Genomic DNA, 19,741 nt, shown 5'->3' on the forward strand with positions numbered 1-19,741 from the left:
CAGTGATCCCATCTAGTGTTGATATATGATGAACATCATCTTATTAACCTTTTACTCTTCTGAGATTAAACATATCATTACACCCCCCTTTTTCTTTTAGATGTTTTGTACAGTACAAAAGGAAAATATGAGTTACATTATTACATGGTACATTGATATGTATACCAAAAGTTAACAAGTGAATTAAAATTCGTTAAACAGTTCATTTGCTTCGCTTTATAACTTCAGTCTGTCGGGTTTCTTTCTGATTCCGGATGATCTCCTCAATCCAGTCAGCGGAGTGGTAGATGTGTTTAACGGCTGTAGTAGTACAAAATAAATGATCAAACTGAAGACTTGGGGATAACGTACGAGCAGATTGAACTTTCAGAAGAGCACGTTGATTTCTTCTAAGAACAGAACCGTCAGTCTCTTGAACAATGTATAAATAAGGTGCTGCTTAACGTATGACCTTAGCTAGATAAGACCATCCTTCAGTGGGAATCTGAATTCTCACTGGATAATCTGGATCAAACGGTTCCATCGGTTTCACATGTTCACTGTAGTATTTCTCCTGAAGATGCTTTTGATGGTGCATTTTCTTTATGACTGGCTGAAGATCTGGATCCGGTAGTCGGAGACTTGAAAGAGTTGTACGCAACGATCTGTTCATTAACAACTGAACAGGAGATAAACCAGTTGAGAGAGGCGGAGCTCTGTAATTCAATAAAGCTAAGAACATATCTGAGTCAGGGTCAAGAGCTCCCTTGAAAAGTTGTTTTACAATGTGAACACCTTTTTCAACCTTGCCATTAGATTGCGGATAAAGAGGACTAGACGTGAAATGAGTGAAATTGTAGCTACGAGCAAATTCTGTCCAATCATTGCTATCAAAGCAAGGTCCATTGTCTGTCATGACTCTGCAAAGTATCTCACCTCGTGCAAATATTTCTTCAGTCGCTTTAATCACGGATCGAAGTAGTATCAGACAATTTCATCACTTCTAGGCAGTTTGAAGAATAGTTGATGATCAAGACATAAGCACGACCATGAAAATGAAAAAGATCAGTACCAACTTTTGACCATGGAGGTCATGAGACGTGAGTTTTTCTTTACTCTGAGTCGATTGATTTCGCTGGCACGTCTCACATTCTAGACCAAAATTGGCTATATCATTATTGATTCCTGGCCAATAAACTCCCTGTCTCACTCGGCATTTGCACTTATCTATTCCAAAATGACCTTCATGAACCTCCTGGAGTATCTTAGTGTCTTCGGAATAACAAGACGATCGAGATGAAGTAGAAAACCAAATACAACAGTGAGGTTAGATTGAATATTTCTGAATTTCAAGCAGTGTCCAATCGGCCAACCATTTTTCTTATGGCTGTTGACTCCTAACATCTCATCTTTTTCTGTCTCCTCTCTGGTCAACTTGAGTTTTTCATCAGAAACAGGAAGAGTTTCAGCTGGACGTTGCTCTTGAGCTTCAATTAGTTGGACTATCTCAGGTTGTTGTTCATCTGTGTCTGTAGCACGAGACAATGCATCGGCAATTGTAAGATCTTTACTGGGAGTGTAGACCAGTTGAAAGTCATCCCTTCTTAGTTTCATGATTATTCATTGCAGTCTTGGAATCATATCATTCAAATCTTCCTGAATGATGTGAACTAATGGTCGGTGATCTGTTTCGACCGTGAACATTCGAAGCCCATAGACGTAGTCATGGAATCTTTGTGAGCAAGCCTAAACAGTCTTTCTCGATTTGAGCGTAATGTTGCTCTGTAGAGGTCATAGATCTCGATGCATATGTAATTGGCGTCCAGAAAATATCATCATTCCTTTGAAGGAGGACTGCCCCAATTCCATTTTGACTCGCATCTGTGGAAATCTTGTGTCCCGACCAGGGTCAAAGAAGGAAAGGACAGGTGCGGTAGTCAATGCTGACTTGAGGTCTAGCCATTCCTTTCTGGTGCTCTGCAGTCCACGAGAATAATGTGTTCTACTTGAGGTTACGCAAGGCTGTTGTTCGTGAAGCTAGAACAAAGAACAAAGAAAAGTACAGCACAGGAACAGGCCCTTCGGCCCTCCAAGCCTGCGCTGATCCAGATCCTTTATCTAAACCTGTCGCCTATTTTCCAAGGATCTACTTCCCTCTGTTCCCGCCCGTTCATATATCTGTCCAGATGTATCTTAAATGATGCTATCGTGCCCACCTCTACCACCTCTGCTGGCAAAGCGTTCCAGGCACCCACCACCCTCTGCGTAAAAAACCTTCCACGCACATCCAAAGATGTGCAGGTTAGGTGGATTGGCCATGATAAATTGCCCTTAGTGTCCAAAATTGCCCTTAGTGTTGGGTGGGGTTACTGGGTTATGGGGATAGGGTGGATGTGTTGACTTTGGGTGGGGTGCTCGTTCCAGGGGCCGGTGCAGACTCGATGGGCCGAATGGCCTCCTTCTGACCTGTAACTTCTATAATCTCCCTTAAACTTTCCCCCTCCCACCTTGAAATCGTGACCCCTTGTAATTGACACCCCGACTCTTGGAAAAAGCTTGTTGCTATCCACCCTGTCCATACCTCTCATAATTTTGTAGACTAGGTCGGGGATAAATTTTCCTCGGAAATTTACTACACCTAGGAATTTCAAAACTGCTTTTTTGTCTTCCAGGACTGTTATCTTCTGAACGGCAGCAATCTTATCATTGTCTGGTTGTACACCATGTTCTGAGATTTGATCACCCAGAGATTTTAACGTTGACATACCAAAGTTGCACTTCGATCGATTTAGCTTCAATCCGAATTTGTGTATTCTCTGCATCACTTGCAGGAGTCGTGCATTGTGTTCTTCACACGTAGATGACCATATTATAATGTCATCAACATACAGTCCATCGATGCCTTCTGTCATCTGTTCCATGGCATGATGGAATATCTCAGATGCTGAGATTATGCCAAATGGCATTCGGTTCAAACAGTAACAACCAAACGGTGTGTTGAATGTACACAGTTTTTTGCTTGTGTCATCCAGTTGCATTTGCCAAAAACCTCCGGAAGCATCTCGTTGAGAAAATATCTTGTGTTATGGGCCAGGGTTTAGAGAACCCCAAAGTGTATCATGGAGTTCACCTGACCCACAACTTTTAATGGATTGTGGTTATGGGGAACACACCGCCCACTCTACAGGTGTGGTACAGCAGAAATGGAAAAGTATTTTTTTAAAGCAAAACAATGTTTATTCTATGAACTCAAGTTAACCTTTTTAAAACATATAGTGAACATCTTAGCAACCATTAATTAAAATACAACCCCCAAAGAATACAACACTAAGTAATCCTTTAAGCTTTCCTTTTAACATCCATACGACTTAAACACCTTTTACCAGAAGCACATCAGGTTAAAGTCACCACTGTTGTTAGTTTTAAATCACCAGGATCTATTTACAGTCTTTAGATTACAGAGAGACTCTAATAGACCTTCTGGCTGTGACTGCAGCTATCCAGCTCTGGAAAAGAAACTAAAACACACCCTGCAGCAAACAGCCTAAAACGAAAGTACAAAGTTGACAGACAGCCCAGCTCCACCCACTCTCTGACATCACTGCAGTAATAAACACCCATTTCTTAAAGGTACTCTCACTACAGATATGTATATACACACCCATTTATAAACACCCATTTCATAAAGGTACTCACACATGACACTTGGCATGAGCCATCTCACTCGTTATTTCTTCACGTTTCGGTATTGGATAGTGTTCACGACTGATGTTCATATTCAGATCCTTCAAATCAATCCAAATTCTTCGGTCACCATTGGGTTTCTTAATGCACACCATCGAGCTGGCCCAATCTGTCGGTTCTGTGATCTTGGAGATGATTCCAAGGTGCTGCATACGTTCCAGTTCTTACTTGAGATGGTCACGTAATGGAGCAGGAACTCTTCTTGGAGGATGTACCACTGGTTTAGCATTAACTTTCAGTTGAACCTTGTAATGAAAAGGAAGAGTACCGATACCTTCAAATACCTGAGGAAATTTAGTGAGAATGCTTTCAATATCTCCCTGCACAGGTGGAAGAGGTTTGTCTGTGCTGTAGATTTGTTTCACAAGGTGTAAATCCTGACAGGCTAGGGCACCTGGTAGTGATGATCGTTTGGCTTTAACAATCTCGAACCGCAAGGATATCACAGTATCGCTGTTTGTACTATTGTAGTCACGTAACTGGCAGTCAGTTTTCTGAATCTTAGGACTATGACAAAAGTTGCGATAAATCATGAGTATTTATTAAATTTGCAGATGTTCCAGTGTCCAACTTGAACACAATCTCAGAACCATTGACTTGTAATGAAGTGTTCCATTCAGATTCTGTGTTAATTGATTGTATGGGGTGCAGTATCTGTGGATAGGAGGTGTTCTTCACAGTTGTGTTTTGACTTCTCAACAATTCCCACAAAGAAAGAATTTTCAAGACTATAAGCATCTATATCATCATTAGGGTTATCCATTTTGGAGGTGTCTGCACTTGTATTAACACTCTGTACATTCATGTGTTGCTTCATTAAGGTTGACGTTTTAAAGTGTGCCCCTTTTAGTGCAGTTCTGCATTGAACAGAAAAGTGATTCAGTTTGCATTTGGAGCAACTTTTTCCAAATGCTGGGCATTTTGTATGTGGGTGGGCGTGTCCACCTTGCTTTTGTTGCTTTCGTCATGCAACAAATTTGGTTGCGCGCATGCGCAGAACGGTCTCCATCCAAATCGAGTAGTTTGTTGAAGTGCGCATGTGCAGATCGACTATGCGCATTATGGCTGCCGTCCGAAACGCGCCTTTTTCTCCACTGCACCACAGATCCAACGCAGTCGGCCATGAAGTGCGTTTTCACGCTCTTTTCCTGAACCAAAATTTCAAAATGCTGAGTTTTGGAAATGAAATGAAATGAAAATTAAAATCGCTTATTATCACGAGTAGGCTTCAATGAAGTTACTGTGAAAAGCCCCTAGTCGCCACATTCCAGCGCCTGTCCGGGGAGGCTGGTACGGGAATCGAACCGTGCTGCTGGCCTGCTTGGTCTGCTTTAAAAGCCAGCGATTTAGCCGAGTGAGCTAAAACTCGGATGTTTTGTTCGCTCGACTCATTGCAATAGCATCTTCTAATTTTAATTCTTTCGGCCTTAATAAACGTTCTCTGAGTTTCTCTTCTTTGATGCCCAAACGATTTGATCTCTGATCATTGAGTCTGACAATATTGAGAAGTTACAAGTTTGTGACTTTCGTCTTAAATCTGTAATGAAGCAATCTACGGATTCTCCATCTTTTTGAACTCTCGTTTTAAAGATAAACCGTTCATGCGTTTCATTAATTTGAACTTTACAATGAAGATCACATTTTTCAATAACGATATCACATTCTTTTTATCATCTTCCGTGGAGACTTGGAAAGAGTTATATCATTCAATAGCCTGCGGTCCAGCCATTGTTAAAAATAACATGGGTGTTTCCTGTTATCACGAGCATTATCTAAATCTGAGGCAGAGAGGTATAGTTGAAATTGCTGCTGAAATATTTTCCAATTTACATCAATTTTACCAGAAGTCCGGAACTGTCGCAGAGTTTGCAGTTTCTCCATTAGTCTGGCCTTGTCTGTGTGTTGAAGTAGCTGGTCTGGAATCAGTCTTGCCATCGGATTCTGAGAACGCGCTGGTTTCCTTTCTTCTTCGATTCGAACTATTTTCTAACTAAATTACTTGAGTAATTTCCTGGTACCATGTTATGACTGTCCACTACTGGTAAGCATGTTCTGTTCCTTGTATTGTTCGCCAAGATAGCAAAAGTCGGAATGTTTGACAAAGAACATAAAGCTATATGTTCAAATCAAAACTAGTTTATTTTACACTACTTAAATTGGTTCACACACTCTACTGAGTAACAGTTAACAAAATAATAGTATTGAATCTATGATACAGTAATTAATTGTCTCTCTAATATATAACCTACACTCTAACTCAATTTCACACTATCCTTCTACATCAACGTTTCCAACAACTTCTCTAACAGCTTCTCCCAGAATGCTTAGTGACGCAGCCTTTTATAAGACTACTCCGTGATGCCATCTAGTGTTGATATACATGAACATCATCTTATTACCCCTTTACTCTCCTGAGATTATACATATCATTACAAGAGCTGAACTTTATGACGTATCAGTTGTACTGAAAATTGGCTGCAGGGTGCAGTTTACCGGCCGTGCCTGCCGGAATTGGAACTAGACAGAGCCGGTAGATCCCGGGCGGGGCCTCTCCCGAGATTCCCGATGGTCGTTGCGCCTTGCGCAATCTGGCGAAATGTTGCGATCTGGATCCCAGCACAGTGGGCGGGACCCAGACCTGCAGAGTTATGTGGGTATTCCGATCACACGGCAGCCGGAAACAGCTCCTGGGATCTATCGGCCCACACCGAGGAGACCCCAGCGGGCGCCATTCAGCACTGGTCCCCACAACCGGGGACGAGGCGGAACGAGACTTGGTGGCGGAGGGTGGGGGGGCTCCCAGGCAATCAGAGGCACCCAGGTGGCTGGCATTTGGGCTGGGTGGCACCCTGGCACTGCTGATGCCACCCGGTGCCAGTGCCAAGATGCCTGTATGGCATTTTGTCTGGCCAGAGATCGGGTCCAGGGGTGCCCTGCCCATGTGACGTGGGGTGCAGCGGGCTTAAGGACTCTGCCACCTGTCAATAGGTGCGTTGGAGCATTGGGGGGAGGGGGGGAGTTGCTGTGGGGGAGGGGTAGCATCAGGGGGTTGAGGGATTGGGCCGCCATTTCTCCCCAGTGCAGGATATGACGTTAAATGTGACCTTGGGGAGCGTTCCCCTCCAGGGCCCGATAACACAGCGGTGGGAACAACCTGTCTAATCCCGCCCAGAACGGACTGGGTCAGATTGTGTCGTGCCCACAGAGTTCCCACCACGTCACCTAGCTGGCTTCTCGGGTATGAAGTGTCCCAGGGGAAGGAGTCACAGAGGAGGGGTCGAGTAACAGGGGAGGGGTCATGACGATGAGTCACAGGAGGTAGGGTCTCCGGGGGTGGAATCACAGCGGGAGTGGTCATGGGCGGGAACCAAAGGGGGGAGCAGTCATGGGACAGTCCAAGGGAGACCGGTCAGAGGGGTGGATTGAGGAAGACATTTTAACCTGCCTCTTTACCTGTATTGTGATATACTTTGAAACTAATTTCAGACAAACCTCCCAAAATGATTGACACGAGTTGTAGCAGGATCAATTCAACTGGATCATTATTGCCCTTGGAAATGTTGTTCGATACCAGTGAGGAGGAAAAGATTCCCATCCCCCACAGCAACTCGGTGAGTGTCCACTTCAGCGCTGTCTGATCCGGGAACTCGACAGGTTCAGGCAACAGTAATTAGCCCCGGTCCAACATTTCACAGCGGTACCGTACACTGGCCTTGGCAACTAACCCCATTCACTGTGACAGACCATACCATAACTGGATGAGGATTCAGGGTAGACAGATGTTAATGAGCGACACTGTCAGCAACGCACAGCATTGTGAATAAAGCATTCTACTTCCCAACAGCTAGAACATAGAACATAGAACAGTACAGCACAGAACAGGCCCTTCGGCCCTCAATGTTGTGCCGAGCAATGATCACCCTACTCAAACCCACGTATCCAACCTATACCTGTAACCCAACAACCCCCCCCCCCCCCTAACCTTACTTTTTAGGACACTACGGGCAATTTAGCATGGCCAATCCACCTAACCCCCACATCTTTGGACTGTGGGAGGAAACCGGAGCACCCGGAGGAAACCCACGCACACACGGGGAGGACGTGCAGACTCCGCACAGACAGTGACCCAGCCGGGAATCGAACCTGGGACCCTGGAGCTGTGAAACATTTATGCTAACCACTATGCTACCGTGCTGCCCTTGACAGCTTGCTCTGTAATGTAAAGGGAACATTAATGGCTAATTAAGGGGGCAGCATGGTGGCACAGTGGTTAGCACTGCTGCCTCACGGCGCCGAGGCCCCAGGTTCGATCCTGGCTCTGGGTCACTGTCCGTGTGGAGTTTGCACATTCTCCCCGTGTTTGCGTGGGTTTCGCCCCCACAACCCAAAGATGTGCAGGGTAGGTGGAATGACCACGCTAAATTGCCCCTTAATTGGAAAATAAAAGAATTAGGTACTCTACATTTTTTTTTTAAATGAATGCCTAATTTTACATAGAATTTACAGTGCAGAAGGAGGCCACCCGGCCCATCGAGTCTGCACTGGCTCTTGGAAAGAGCACCCTACCCAAGGTCAACAGCTCCACCCTATCCCCATAATCCAGTAACCCCACCCAACACTAAGGACAATTTTGGACACTAAGGGCAATTTAGCATGGCCAATCCACCTAACCTGCACATCTTTGGACTGTGGGAGGAAACCGGAGCACCCGGAGGAAACCCACCCACACACGGGGAGGATGTGCAGACTCCGCACAGACAGTGACCCAAGCCGGGAATCGAACCTGGGACGCTGGAGCTGTGAAGCGATTGTGCTATCCACAATGCTACTTATGCTAATTGATAAAGTGGGAGACAGTCACTCTCATTCTTACATCCTTTCGTAACGTCGCTCAGGGACTAATGAAGACCTCCCTCCCACCAAGCCCCTATTCCCCCCTCCCCTGTCATCCCCAACCCACTGACCAACATCACCTGGTTATCCATGATTGTGTGACTCTCGATGACTGGCGTCACATTCATGCCACCTCCAGAGCCCTCGGTCAGAAGTGGCACAAAATGAAAGGCTTTGGCACTCGGGTGATTCACGCTTCTGAAAATAACCTGTTCCCCTCCAGAATGCGGGCTTCAATTCAACCCAGAAGCACAAAAGGAAAGTCTCCCCTGTTAAGAAATGATTCAGAGCCGATGAGTTTGAAGCAAACATCCCCAGTACTTTGGGGACTACACAACAGAATGGCATTTTATTTATAATTAAATTCTTTTTTTCTTCATACAACTTCAGAGTACCCAATTCATTCATTTTTTTCCAATTAAGGGGAAATTTAGCGTGGCCAATCCACCTACCCTGCACATTTTTGGGTTGTGGGGGTGAAACCCACGCAGACACGGGGAGAATGTGCAAACTCCACACGGACAGTGACCCTGGGCCGGGATCGAACCTGGGACCTCGGCGCCGTGAGGCTGCAGTGCTAACCACTGCGCCACCGTGCTGCCCTTATTTATAATGAAATTCTTAACGCACCACATGAAGAGGAAGAGTTGATAAACAGACATATGTTATACCGATACAAGACTTTCTTAAAATGTATTTTTGGGACATCTAACCCCGTGCTGTACCTGTCTTGGGAGTGTTTGATGGGGATAGTATAGAGGGAGCTTTACTCTGTATCTAACCCCGTGCTGTACCTGTCCTGGGAGTGTTTGATGGGGATAGTATAGAGGGAGCTTTACTCTGTATCTAACCCCGTGCTGTACCTGTCCTGGGAGTGTTTGATGGGGATAGTGTAGAGGGAGCTTTACTCTGTATCTAACCCCGTGCTGTACCTGTGCTGGGAGTGTTTGATGGGGACAGTGTAGAGGGAGCTTTACTCTGTATCTAACCCCGTGCTGTACCTGTCCTGGGAGTGTTTGATGGGGATAGTATAGAGGGAGCTTTACTCTGTATCTAACCCCGTGCTGTACCTGTCCTGGGAGTGTTTGATGGGGATAGTATAGAGGGAGCTTTACTCTGTATCTAACCCCGTGCTGTACCTGTCCTGGGAGTGTTTGATGGGGATAGTGTAGAGGGAGCTTTACTCTGTATCTAACCCCGTGCTGTACCTGTGCTGGGAGTGTTTGATGGGGACAGTGTAGAGGGAGCTTTACTCTGTATCTAACCCCATGCTGTACCTGTCCTGGGAGTGTTTGATGGGAACAGTGTAGAGGGAGCTTTACTCTGTATCTAACCCCGTGCTGTACCTGTCCTGGGAGTGTTTGATGGGGACAGTGTAGAGGGAGCTTTACTCTGTATCTAACCCCGTGCTGTACCTGACCTGGGAGTGTTTGATGGGGACAGTGTAGAGGGAGCTTTACTCTGTATCTAACCCCGCGCTGTACCTGTCCTGGGAGTGTTTGATGGGGACAGTGTAGAGGGAGCTTTACTCTGTATCTAACCCTCTGCTGTACCTGTCCTGGGAGTGTTTGATGGGGACATTGTAGAGGGAGCTTTACTCTGTATCTAACCCTGTGCTGTACCTGTCCTGGGAGTGTTTGATGGGGACAGTGTAGAGGGAGCTTTACTCTGTATCTGACCCCGTGCTGTACCTGTCCTGGGAGTGTTTGATGGGGACAGTATAGAGGGAGCTTTACTCTATATCTAACCCCGTGCTGTACCTGTCCTGGGAGTGTTTGATGGGGACAGTATAGAGGGAGCTTTACTCTATATCTAACCCCGTGCTGTACCTGTCCTGGGAGTGTTTGATGTGGACAGTGTAGAGGGAGCGTTACTCTGTATCTAACCCCGTGCTGTACCTGCCCTGGGAGTGTTTGATGGGGACAGTGTAGAGGGAGCTTTACTCTGTATCTAACCCTGTGCTGTACCTGTCCTGTGAGTGTTTGATGGGGACAGTGTAGAGGGAGCTTTACTCTGTATCCAACCCTGTGCTGTACCTGTCCTGGGAGTGTTTGATGGGTACAGTGCAGAGGGAGCTTTACTCTGTATCTAACCCCGTGCAGTACCTGTCCTGGGAGTGTTTGATGGGGACAGTGTAGAGGGAGCTTTACTCTGTATCTAACCCCGTGCTGTACCTGTCCTGGGAGTGTTTGATGGGGACAGTGTAGAGGGAGCTTTACTCTGTATCTAACCCCGTGCTGTACATGTCCTGGGAGTGTTTGATAGGGACAGTGTAGAAGGAGCTTTACTCTGTATCTAACCCCGTGCTGTACCTGTCCTGGGAGTGTTTGATGGGGACAGTGTAGAGGGAGCTTTACTCTGTATCTAACCCCGTGCTGTACCTGTCCTGGGAGTGTTTAATGGGGACAGTGTAGAGGGAGCTTTACTCTGTATCTAACCCCGTGCTGTACCTGTCCTGGGAGTGTTTGATGGGGACAGTGCAGAGGGAGCTTTACTCTGTATCTAACCCCGTGCAGTACCTGTCCTGGGAGTGTTTGATGGGGACAGTGGAGAGGGAGCTTTACTCTGTATCTAACCCCGTGCTGTACCTGTCCTGGGAGTGTTTGATGGGGACAGTGTCGAGGGAGCTTTACTCTGTATCTAACCCCGTGCTGTACCTGTCCTGGGAGTGTTTGATGGGGACAGTGTAGAGGGAGCTTTACTCTGTATCTAACCCCGTGCTGTACCTGTCCTGGGAGTGTTTGATGGGGACAGTGCAGAGGGAGCTTTACTCTGTATCTAACCCCGTGCTGTACCTGTCCTGGGAGTGTTTGATGGGGACAGTGTAGAGGGAGCTTTACTCTGTATCTAACCCCGTGCTGTACCTGTCCTGGGAGTGTTTGATTGGGACAGTGTAGAGGGAGCTTTACTCTGTATCTAACCCCGTGCTGTACCTGTCCTGGGAGTGTTTGATGGGGACAGTGTAGAGGGAGCTTTACTCTGTATCTAACCCCGTGCTGTACCTGTCCTGGGAGTGTTTGATGGGGACAGTGTAGTGATTTGGGAAATATAAACAAGGTTAGATACCCAGAGCTCCCGTGCCTAAGTGACTGCTCTTTCTTTTTATCTGTAGACTCGGTTTAGCTTCCGGAAGCTCTGGGCATTTACAGGACCTGGGTTTCTTATGAGTATCGCATATCTGGACCCAGGAAATATTGAATCTGACCTGCAGTCCGGAGCTGTGGCAGGATTTAAGGTACATCCTTCACTCTTGGGGGAAAAACTCCCCATTGTGTCAATGTTTTTGATTTATTGTTATAACCGGACAGGAGGCCCAAGTATCTGCAACCTCAGAGTCCTTGTTGCCTTGCTTGAGTATGATTTACCTAAAGCACCCTTTTCCTCTGAGTGCTGGAACATGAATATCCCAGCCCGGGCCTGGTGAGGGAGACCCTTCGGGGAGGAGGAGGTGTAAATTGTGTGGAGAACAAATCAAAACTTTTCTCCAGTCATTGCTCACGAGTGGTCGCTTGCCTGAGATTTTACACTTGTATAAAACTCTGCGCACTAAATGGTCTGATCTTCAGTTTCTATACTGATGAGCTGAGCATGAACTCACAGCCGGATGTTGAGCAAACCTTTGCAGCAAGTTAGAGGTGAACAGATCCCTTTACCGAAATCGGTTGAAATACTTATACCTCCAGAGCACATTTAGGCACAGCTTTTGTTTTTCGAGGTTTTGTGACAGTATTCGAAGAAATTTGGCTTGCCTGTGATCTCCATTCTTTCTTCAGATCCTTTGGGTTTTACTGTTGGCCACCATTCTGGGCCTTGTGTTACAGCGACTGTCGGCCAGATTAGGAGTAGTAAGTGGCATGCAACTGGCTGAGGTCTGTCGCAGGAAATATCCCAAGGTATGTACCAGAGTCTCAACTTTCACGATCAAATCATTTTGCGGACATAGCTCAAAGAGTTCATAGAATTTTACAGCACAGAAAGAGGTCCTTCAGCCATTGTGTCTGGGTTGGCCATCAAGCATCTATCTATTCTAATCCCATTTCCCAGTACTTGCTCCGTAGCCTTATGAGCTGGGGTGTTTCAAATGCTCATTTAAATACTTCTTAAATGTTGTGAGGGTTCCCGCCTCCACCACCCTTTCAGGCAGCGAGTTCCAGATTCCCACCACCCTCTGGGTGAAAAGGTTTTTCCTCACGTCCCCTCTAAACCTCCTGCCCCTTAAATAAGAACTAGGAGCAGGAGTAGGCCATCTGGCCCCTCGAGCCTGCTCCGCCATTCAATGAGATCATGGCTGATCTTTTGTGGACTCAGCTCCACTTTCCGGCCCGAACACCATAACCCTTAATCCCTTTATTCTTCAAAAAACTATCTATCTTTACCTTAAAAACATGTAATGAAGGAGCCTCAACTGCTTCACTGGGCAAGGAATTCCATAGATTCACAACCCTTTGGGTGAAGAAGTTCCTCCTAAACTCAGTCCTAAATCTACTTCCCCTTATTTTGAGGCTATGTCCCCTAGTTCTGCTTTCACCCACCAGTGGAAACAACCTGCTCGCATCTATTCCCTTCATAATTTTATATGTTTCTATAAGATCCCCCGCATCCTTCTAAATTCCAACGAGTACAGTCCCAGTCTACTCAACCTCTCCTCGTAATCCAACCCCCTCAACTCATGGATTAACCTAGTGAATCTCCTCTGCACACCCTCCAGTGCCAGTACGTCCTTTCTCAGGTAAGGAGATCAAAACTGATCACAATACTCCAGGTGTGACCTCACTAACACCTTATACAATTGCAGCATAACCTCCCTCATCTTAAACTCCATCCCTCTAGCAATGAAGGACAAAATTCTATTTGCCTTCTTAATCACCTGTTGCACTTGTAAACCAACTTTTTGCGACTCATGCACTAGCACACCCAAGTCTCTCTGAACAGCAGCATGTTTTAATATTTTATTATTTAAATAATAATCCTGTTTGCTGTTATTCCTACCAAAATGGATAACCTCACATTTGTCAACATTGTATTCCATATGCCAGATCCTAGCCCATTCACTTAAACTATCCAAATCCCTCTGCAGACTTCCAGTATCCTCTGCACTTTTTGCTTTACCACTCATCTTAGTGTCGTCGGCAAACTTGGACACATTGCCCTTGGTCCCCAACTCCAAATCATCTATGTAAATTGTGAACAATTGTGGGACCAACACTGATCCCTGAGGGACACCACTAGCTACTAATTACCAACCAGAAAAACACCCATTAATCCCCACTCTTTGCTTTCTATTAATTAATCAATCCTCGATCCATGCAACTACTTTACCCTTAATGCCATGCATCATTATCTCATGCAGCAACCTTTTGTGTGGCAATTGTCAAAAGCTTTCTGGAAATCCAGATACACTGTATACCACATCCATTGGCTCCCCGTTGTCTACCGTACTGGTAATGTCCTCAAAAAATTCCACTAAATTAGTTAGGCACGACCTGCCCTTTATGAACCCATGCTGCGTCTGTCCAATGGGACAATTTCTATCCAGATGCCTCGCTATTTTTTCCTTGATGATAGATTCCAGCATCTTCCCTACTACCGAAGTTAAGCTAACTGGCCTATAATTATCCGCTCTCTGCCTACCTCCTTTTTTAAACAGTGGTGTCATGTTTGCTAATTTCCAATCCACCGGGACCACCCCAGAGTCTAGTGAATTTTTTTCCCAATCCTCTCATCTCCCACTAATCTTTGCCACTTTGTATGCTTTTTCCTTCAATTTGATACTCTCCCATATTTCCTTCGATATCCACAGTCGATTTTCCCTCTTTCTGTTGGTATAAAGCTTTGCTGAGCACTGTGAAAAACTGCTTGGAAGGTTCTCCACTGTTCCTCGACTGTTTCACCATAAAGTCTTTGCTCCCAGTCTACCTTACTCTACTCTTCTCTCATCCCATTATAATCTTCTTATGTTTAAGCACAAAACGCTAGTGTTTGATTTTACCTTCTCACCCTCCATCTGTATTTTAAATGCCACCATATTGTGATCGCTCCTTCTGAGAGGATCCCTAACTCTGAGATCATTAATCAATTCTGTCTCATTACACAGGACAAGATCTAGGACCGCTTGTTCCCTCATAGGTTCCATTACATACGGTTCTCGGAAACTATTCCGGATACATTCTCTAAACTCCTCCTCAAGGTTGCCTTGACCGACCTGGTTAAACCAATCGACATGTAGATTAAAGTCCCCCATGATAACTGCTGTAAATCAAACCACCTATTTAGCGGCGTCAACTAGTTGTGATGGTTGACGCTGGCCAGCACGGAGGTAGGGGTCGGCGTGGGGCGGCCACTGGAGAATGGGATGTACGGGTGGTGGCGGGGGGAGGGGATGTCGCAGGAGCCATTGAAGTGTGTGTGCCGGGGGAAGGGCTGGGGGGGAGGGATTGGGGGTGGGAGGGGTTGGGGGTGAGAGGGCTGATGGGGAGGGGCTGGGGGGCGGGGGGTGGAGGGAGGGGCTGTGGGGGAGGGGTTGGGGGTGGGAGGGGCTGGGGGAGGGGTTGGGGGGGTGGTAGGGGCTGGGGGAGGGGTTGGGGGGTGGTAGGGGCTGGGGGGGCTGTTGGGAGGGGCTGGGGAAGAGGAGGGGGGAGAGGCTGGAGGGAGGGGAGGGGGAGTTGGGGAGGGTGCGTGCCAGGGCAGGGAGGGCAAGTGATGGAAAGGGCGCGTGTCGGGGAGGGGGGGGGGGGGGGGGGGGGGGGGGGGGGGTTGAAAACTAAACATTCAATTGGAGGATTACAAAGGGGAATGAATGACATTCAGTGAATTTACAGGCACTGAGGGGGGTGCCCTGCAGTCCATTGAACCACTGCTAGATTTTCAACTCGCTGTCTCCGCTAACCCCATTTCCCTTCACTCCTTTTATGTTCTCCATTTCAAATCCTTGTTGTGTGATTCCTCTTCTAAATAGTGTTTCAGTCTCTGCCTCAGCATCTTCTGGTGTAAAAATATCTCTGACCTCTTCCCTTCATTTTCCAAATCCTCAGTCTGGGCCCTCTTGTCCCCGGCTCGCCGCCCATTAGACACACTTTCACTTTGAACCCTTTCAAAACACATCCCAATGTTTAAAACTTCAATTCGATCGCACTTTTTGCCAGTGAAAGCCCCAAGGAGTCGATCAAGGAGCTTTTTTTTTTGGAAATTACAATAGACTTATGACGGGGTGTCAAAGGAAAATACTATTTCTCGGGGTGGACAGTCAGTAACAAGGGTTAGAGTTGACCCGAATACAGGATCTACAACATAGAAACAGGCCATTCAGCCCATCTAGTCCATGCTGGTGTTTATGCTCCACTGGAGCCTCCTCCCATCTTTCCTCATCTAAATCTCCGTGTACCCCTCTATTCCCTTCCCCCTCATATCCTTGTCTAGTTTCCCCTTCAATCCATCAACACTATCCACTTCCACCACTCCCTCTGGGAGTGAGACCCACATTCTCCCCACTCTCTGGGTGAAGACGTTTCTCCTGAATTCCCGATTGGATTTGGATGTATATCAAGGCAATACATGCCTTGATCAATGGGTCATTTCAAAACGGAGGTTCATTGATTTCTGCTTTTATTACAACAGGGCGAGGTCCCAGTGTACTGAGGCAGACAGTCTGCTGGGCACTCGGTAGCCCCGTGGCTACCTCCACACTGTTTCTGGGGGGGGGTAAGCCTGATTCCGACAAGCATCCACCACCCCGGGGTGAAGATCGGCACATCGATAGAGTAGAATAGTCATAAACAATCGTGCAACCATTTAAGAAATAATCAGATGTTACAAAAGAGTGTCCGGAACCTTTTGAATGGATATATTTAGATGGGCTGAATGGCCTTATCTTAGGTACCCTTTGATACATGAGAATGCCATTACTGTGATTTCCTCCGGTTATAAATCAGACCAAATGACAGCATTAATTTCCCGGTCAGCTCATGACTTTGTGCGTTGATGATGTTTCAGGGCCCTCGAATTGCTCTGTGGCTGATGGTGGAACTGGCAATCATTGGCTCAGACATGCAGGAAGTGATCGGATCGGCTATAGCTATTAACCTGCTGTCTGCTGGAAGGTAAAGTACCATCGCTTTGCATTCCCTGGCAAAGTGTTTTATTCCTGATTATCACATTCTGGATGTCTGATTTCACCATTCCCGATACATACACTCACCCTGGACTTCCTAAAGGCCCAGGAAGTATTGGCAGTGGATTCCCACCAGGGGTCGTCCTGTTCCTCTCCTGTAAATCCATACAGTCATAATTAATAGTTCCCATGGTCTCCAGGATTGTACCCCGGATGTTCCCCAGAGATCTGCATGCAAGGACTGCAGGGAAATTGCCCAGGAAATTCAAACTTTCGATGGGCACCTGGAACCACCTGGTACTCCGATTTAAATTGGAGACTCGGATGATTCCAATTCACTCAGCAGAATAATTAAGCAGTAAAATTTAGAATATATTCACCCCCAATCCATGCCGACTTACCTAACACACTTACCTTTTTTCTGGATTCCCAAAGTGGCTGGGACCTTTAAACTTACCCGGTATAATGCACAGAAACTTCTAGCACAGAAGAACATAAGAAATAGGAGCAGGAGTAGGCCATCTGGCCCCTCGAGCCTGCTCCGCCATTCAATGAGATCATGGCTGATCTTTTGTGGACTCAGCTCCACTTTCCGGCCCGAACACCATAACCCTTAATCCCTTTATTCTTCAAAAAACTATCTATCTTTACCTTAAAAACATGTAATGAAGGAGCCTCAACTGCTTCACTGGGCAAGGAATTCCATAGATTCACAACCCTTTGGGTGAAGAAGTTCCTCCTAAACTCAGTCCTAAATCTACTTCCCCTTATTTTGAGGCTATGCCCCCTAGTTCTGCTGTCACCCGCCAGTGGAAACAACCTGCCCGCATCTATCCTATCTATTCCCTTCATAATTTTAAATGTTTCTATAAGATCCCCCCTCATCCTTCTAAATTCCAACGAGTACAGTCCCAGTCTACTCAACCTCTCCTCATAATCCAACCCCTTCAGCTCTGGGATTAACCTAGTGAATCTCCTCTGCACACCCTCCAGCGCCAGTACGTCCTTTCTCAAGTAAGGAGACCAAAACTGAACACAATACTCCAGGTGTGGCCGCACTAACACCTTATACAATTGCAACATAACCTCCCTAGTCTTAAACTCCATCCCTCTAGCAATGAAGGACAAAATTCCATTTGCCTTCTTAATCACCTGTTGCACTTGTAAACCAACCTTCTGTGACTCATGAACTAGCACACCCAAGTCTCTCTGAACAGCGGCATGTTTTAATATTTTATCGTTTAAATAATAATCCCGTTTGCTGTTATTCCTACCAAAATGGATAACCTCACATTTGTCAACATTGTATTCCATCTGCCAGACCCGAGCCCATTCACTTAACCTATCCAAATCCCTCTGCAGACTTCCAGTATCCTCTGCACTTTTCGCTTTACCACTCATCTTAGTGTCATCTGCAAACTTGGACACATTGCCCTTGGTCCCCAACTCCAAATCATCAATGTAAATTGTGAACAATTGTGGGCCCAACACGGATCCCTGAGGGACACCACTAGCTACTGATTGCCAACCAGAGAAACACCCATTTATCCCAACTCTTTGCTTTCTATTAATTAACCAATCCTCTATCCATGCTACTACTTTACCCTTAATGCCATGCATCTTTATCTTATGCAGCAACCTTTTGTGTGGCACCTTGTCAAAGGCTTTCTGGAAATCCAGATATACCACATCCATCGGCTCCCCGTTATCTACTGCACTGGTAATGTCCTCAAAAAATTCCACTAAATTAGTTAGGCACGACCTGCCTTTTACGAACCCATGCTGCGTCTGCCCAATGGGACAATTTCTATCCAGATGCCTCGCAATTTCTTCCTTGATGATAGATTCCAGCATCTTCCCTATTACCGAAGTTAAACTCACTGGCCTATAATTTCCTGCTTTCTGCCTACCTCCTTTTTTAAACAGTGGTGTCACGTTTGCTAATTTCCAATCCACCGGGACCACCCCAGAGTCTAGTGAATTTCGGTAAATTATCACTAGTGCATCTGCAATTTCCCTAGCCATCTCTTTTAGCACTCTGGGATGCATTCCATCAGGGCCAGGAGACTTGTCTACCTTTAGCCCCATTAGCTTGCCCATCACTCCCTCCTTAGTGATAACAATCGTCTCAAGGTCCTCACCTGTCATAGCCTCATTTCTATCAGTCACTGGCATGTTATTTGTGTCTTCCACTGTGAAGACCGACCCAAAAACCTGTTCAGTTCCTCAGCCATTTCCTCATTTCCCATTATTAAAACTCCCTTCTCATCCTCTAAAGGACCAATATTTACCTTAGCCACTCTTTTTTGTCTTATATATTTGTAAAACCTTTTACTGTCTGTTTTTATATTCTGAGCAAGTTTACTCTCATACTCTATCTTACTCTTCTTTATAGCTTTTTTAGTAGCTTTCTGTTGCCCCCTAAAGATTTCCCAGTCCTCTAATCTCCCAGCAATCTTTGCCACTTTATATGCTTTTTCCTTCAATTTGATACTCTCCCTTATTTCCTTAGATATCCACGGTCGATTTTCCCTCTTTCTTCCGTCCTTCAGGAGGCCATTCAGCCCATTGTGTCCACACCGGCCCACCAGTAGCCATCCAGCCTAATCCCATTTCCCAGTTCTTGGTCCGTAGCCTTGTAGGTTATGGTACACGTCCGTATCCAAGTATTGTTTCAATGTGATGAGGGTTTCTGCCTCGATCACCCTTTCAGGTTCTGAGTTCCGGATCCCCACCTCTTTCCAAGTGAAAAAAACCCTTCAAATTCCAAAGAACAAAGAGAACAAAGAAAAGTACAGCACAGGAACAGGCCCTTTGGCCCTCCAAGCCCCTGCCGACCATGCTGCCCGTCTAAACTAAAATCTTCTGCACTTCCTGGGTCCATATCCCTCTATTCCCATCCTATTCATGTATTTGTCAAGATGCCCCTGAAATGTCACTATCGTCCCTGCTTCCACCCCCTCCTCCGGCAGCGAGTTCCAGGCACCCACTACCCTCTGTGTAAATAACCTGCCTCGT

The 19,741-nt window shown here is 46.2% G+C and overlaps 1 protein-coding gene across 1 annotated transcript in view; it reads left to right on the top strand.

The window, feature by feature from the left end:
- The window catches only part of LOC119958197 (natural resistance-associated macrophage protein 2-like), a 105,717-nt gene that overhangs the window by 20,976 nt on the left and 65,000 nt on the right, over positions 1-19,741 (top strand). The window contains exons 3-6 of the mRNA XM_038786573.1: positions 7,210-7,334; positions 11,729-11,851; positions 12,390-12,509; positions 16,606-16,712. Coding sequence (XP_038642501.1) covers positions 7,210-7,334; positions 11,729-11,851; positions 12,390-12,509; positions 16,606-16,712 — 475 coding nt within the window. The remainder of the gene's footprint in view (positions 1-7,209; positions 7,335-11,728; positions 11,852-12,389; positions 12,510-16,605; positions 16,713-19,741) is intronic.

Source organism: Scyliorhinus canicula, chromosome 28 (genome assembly GCF_902713615.1).
Source record: "Scyliorhinus canicula chromosome 28, sScyCan1.1, whole genome shotgun sequence".
Lineage (NCBI taxonomy): Eukaryota > Metazoa > Chordata > Chondrichthyes > Carcharhiniformes > Scyliorhinidae > Scyliorhinus > Scyliorhinus canicula.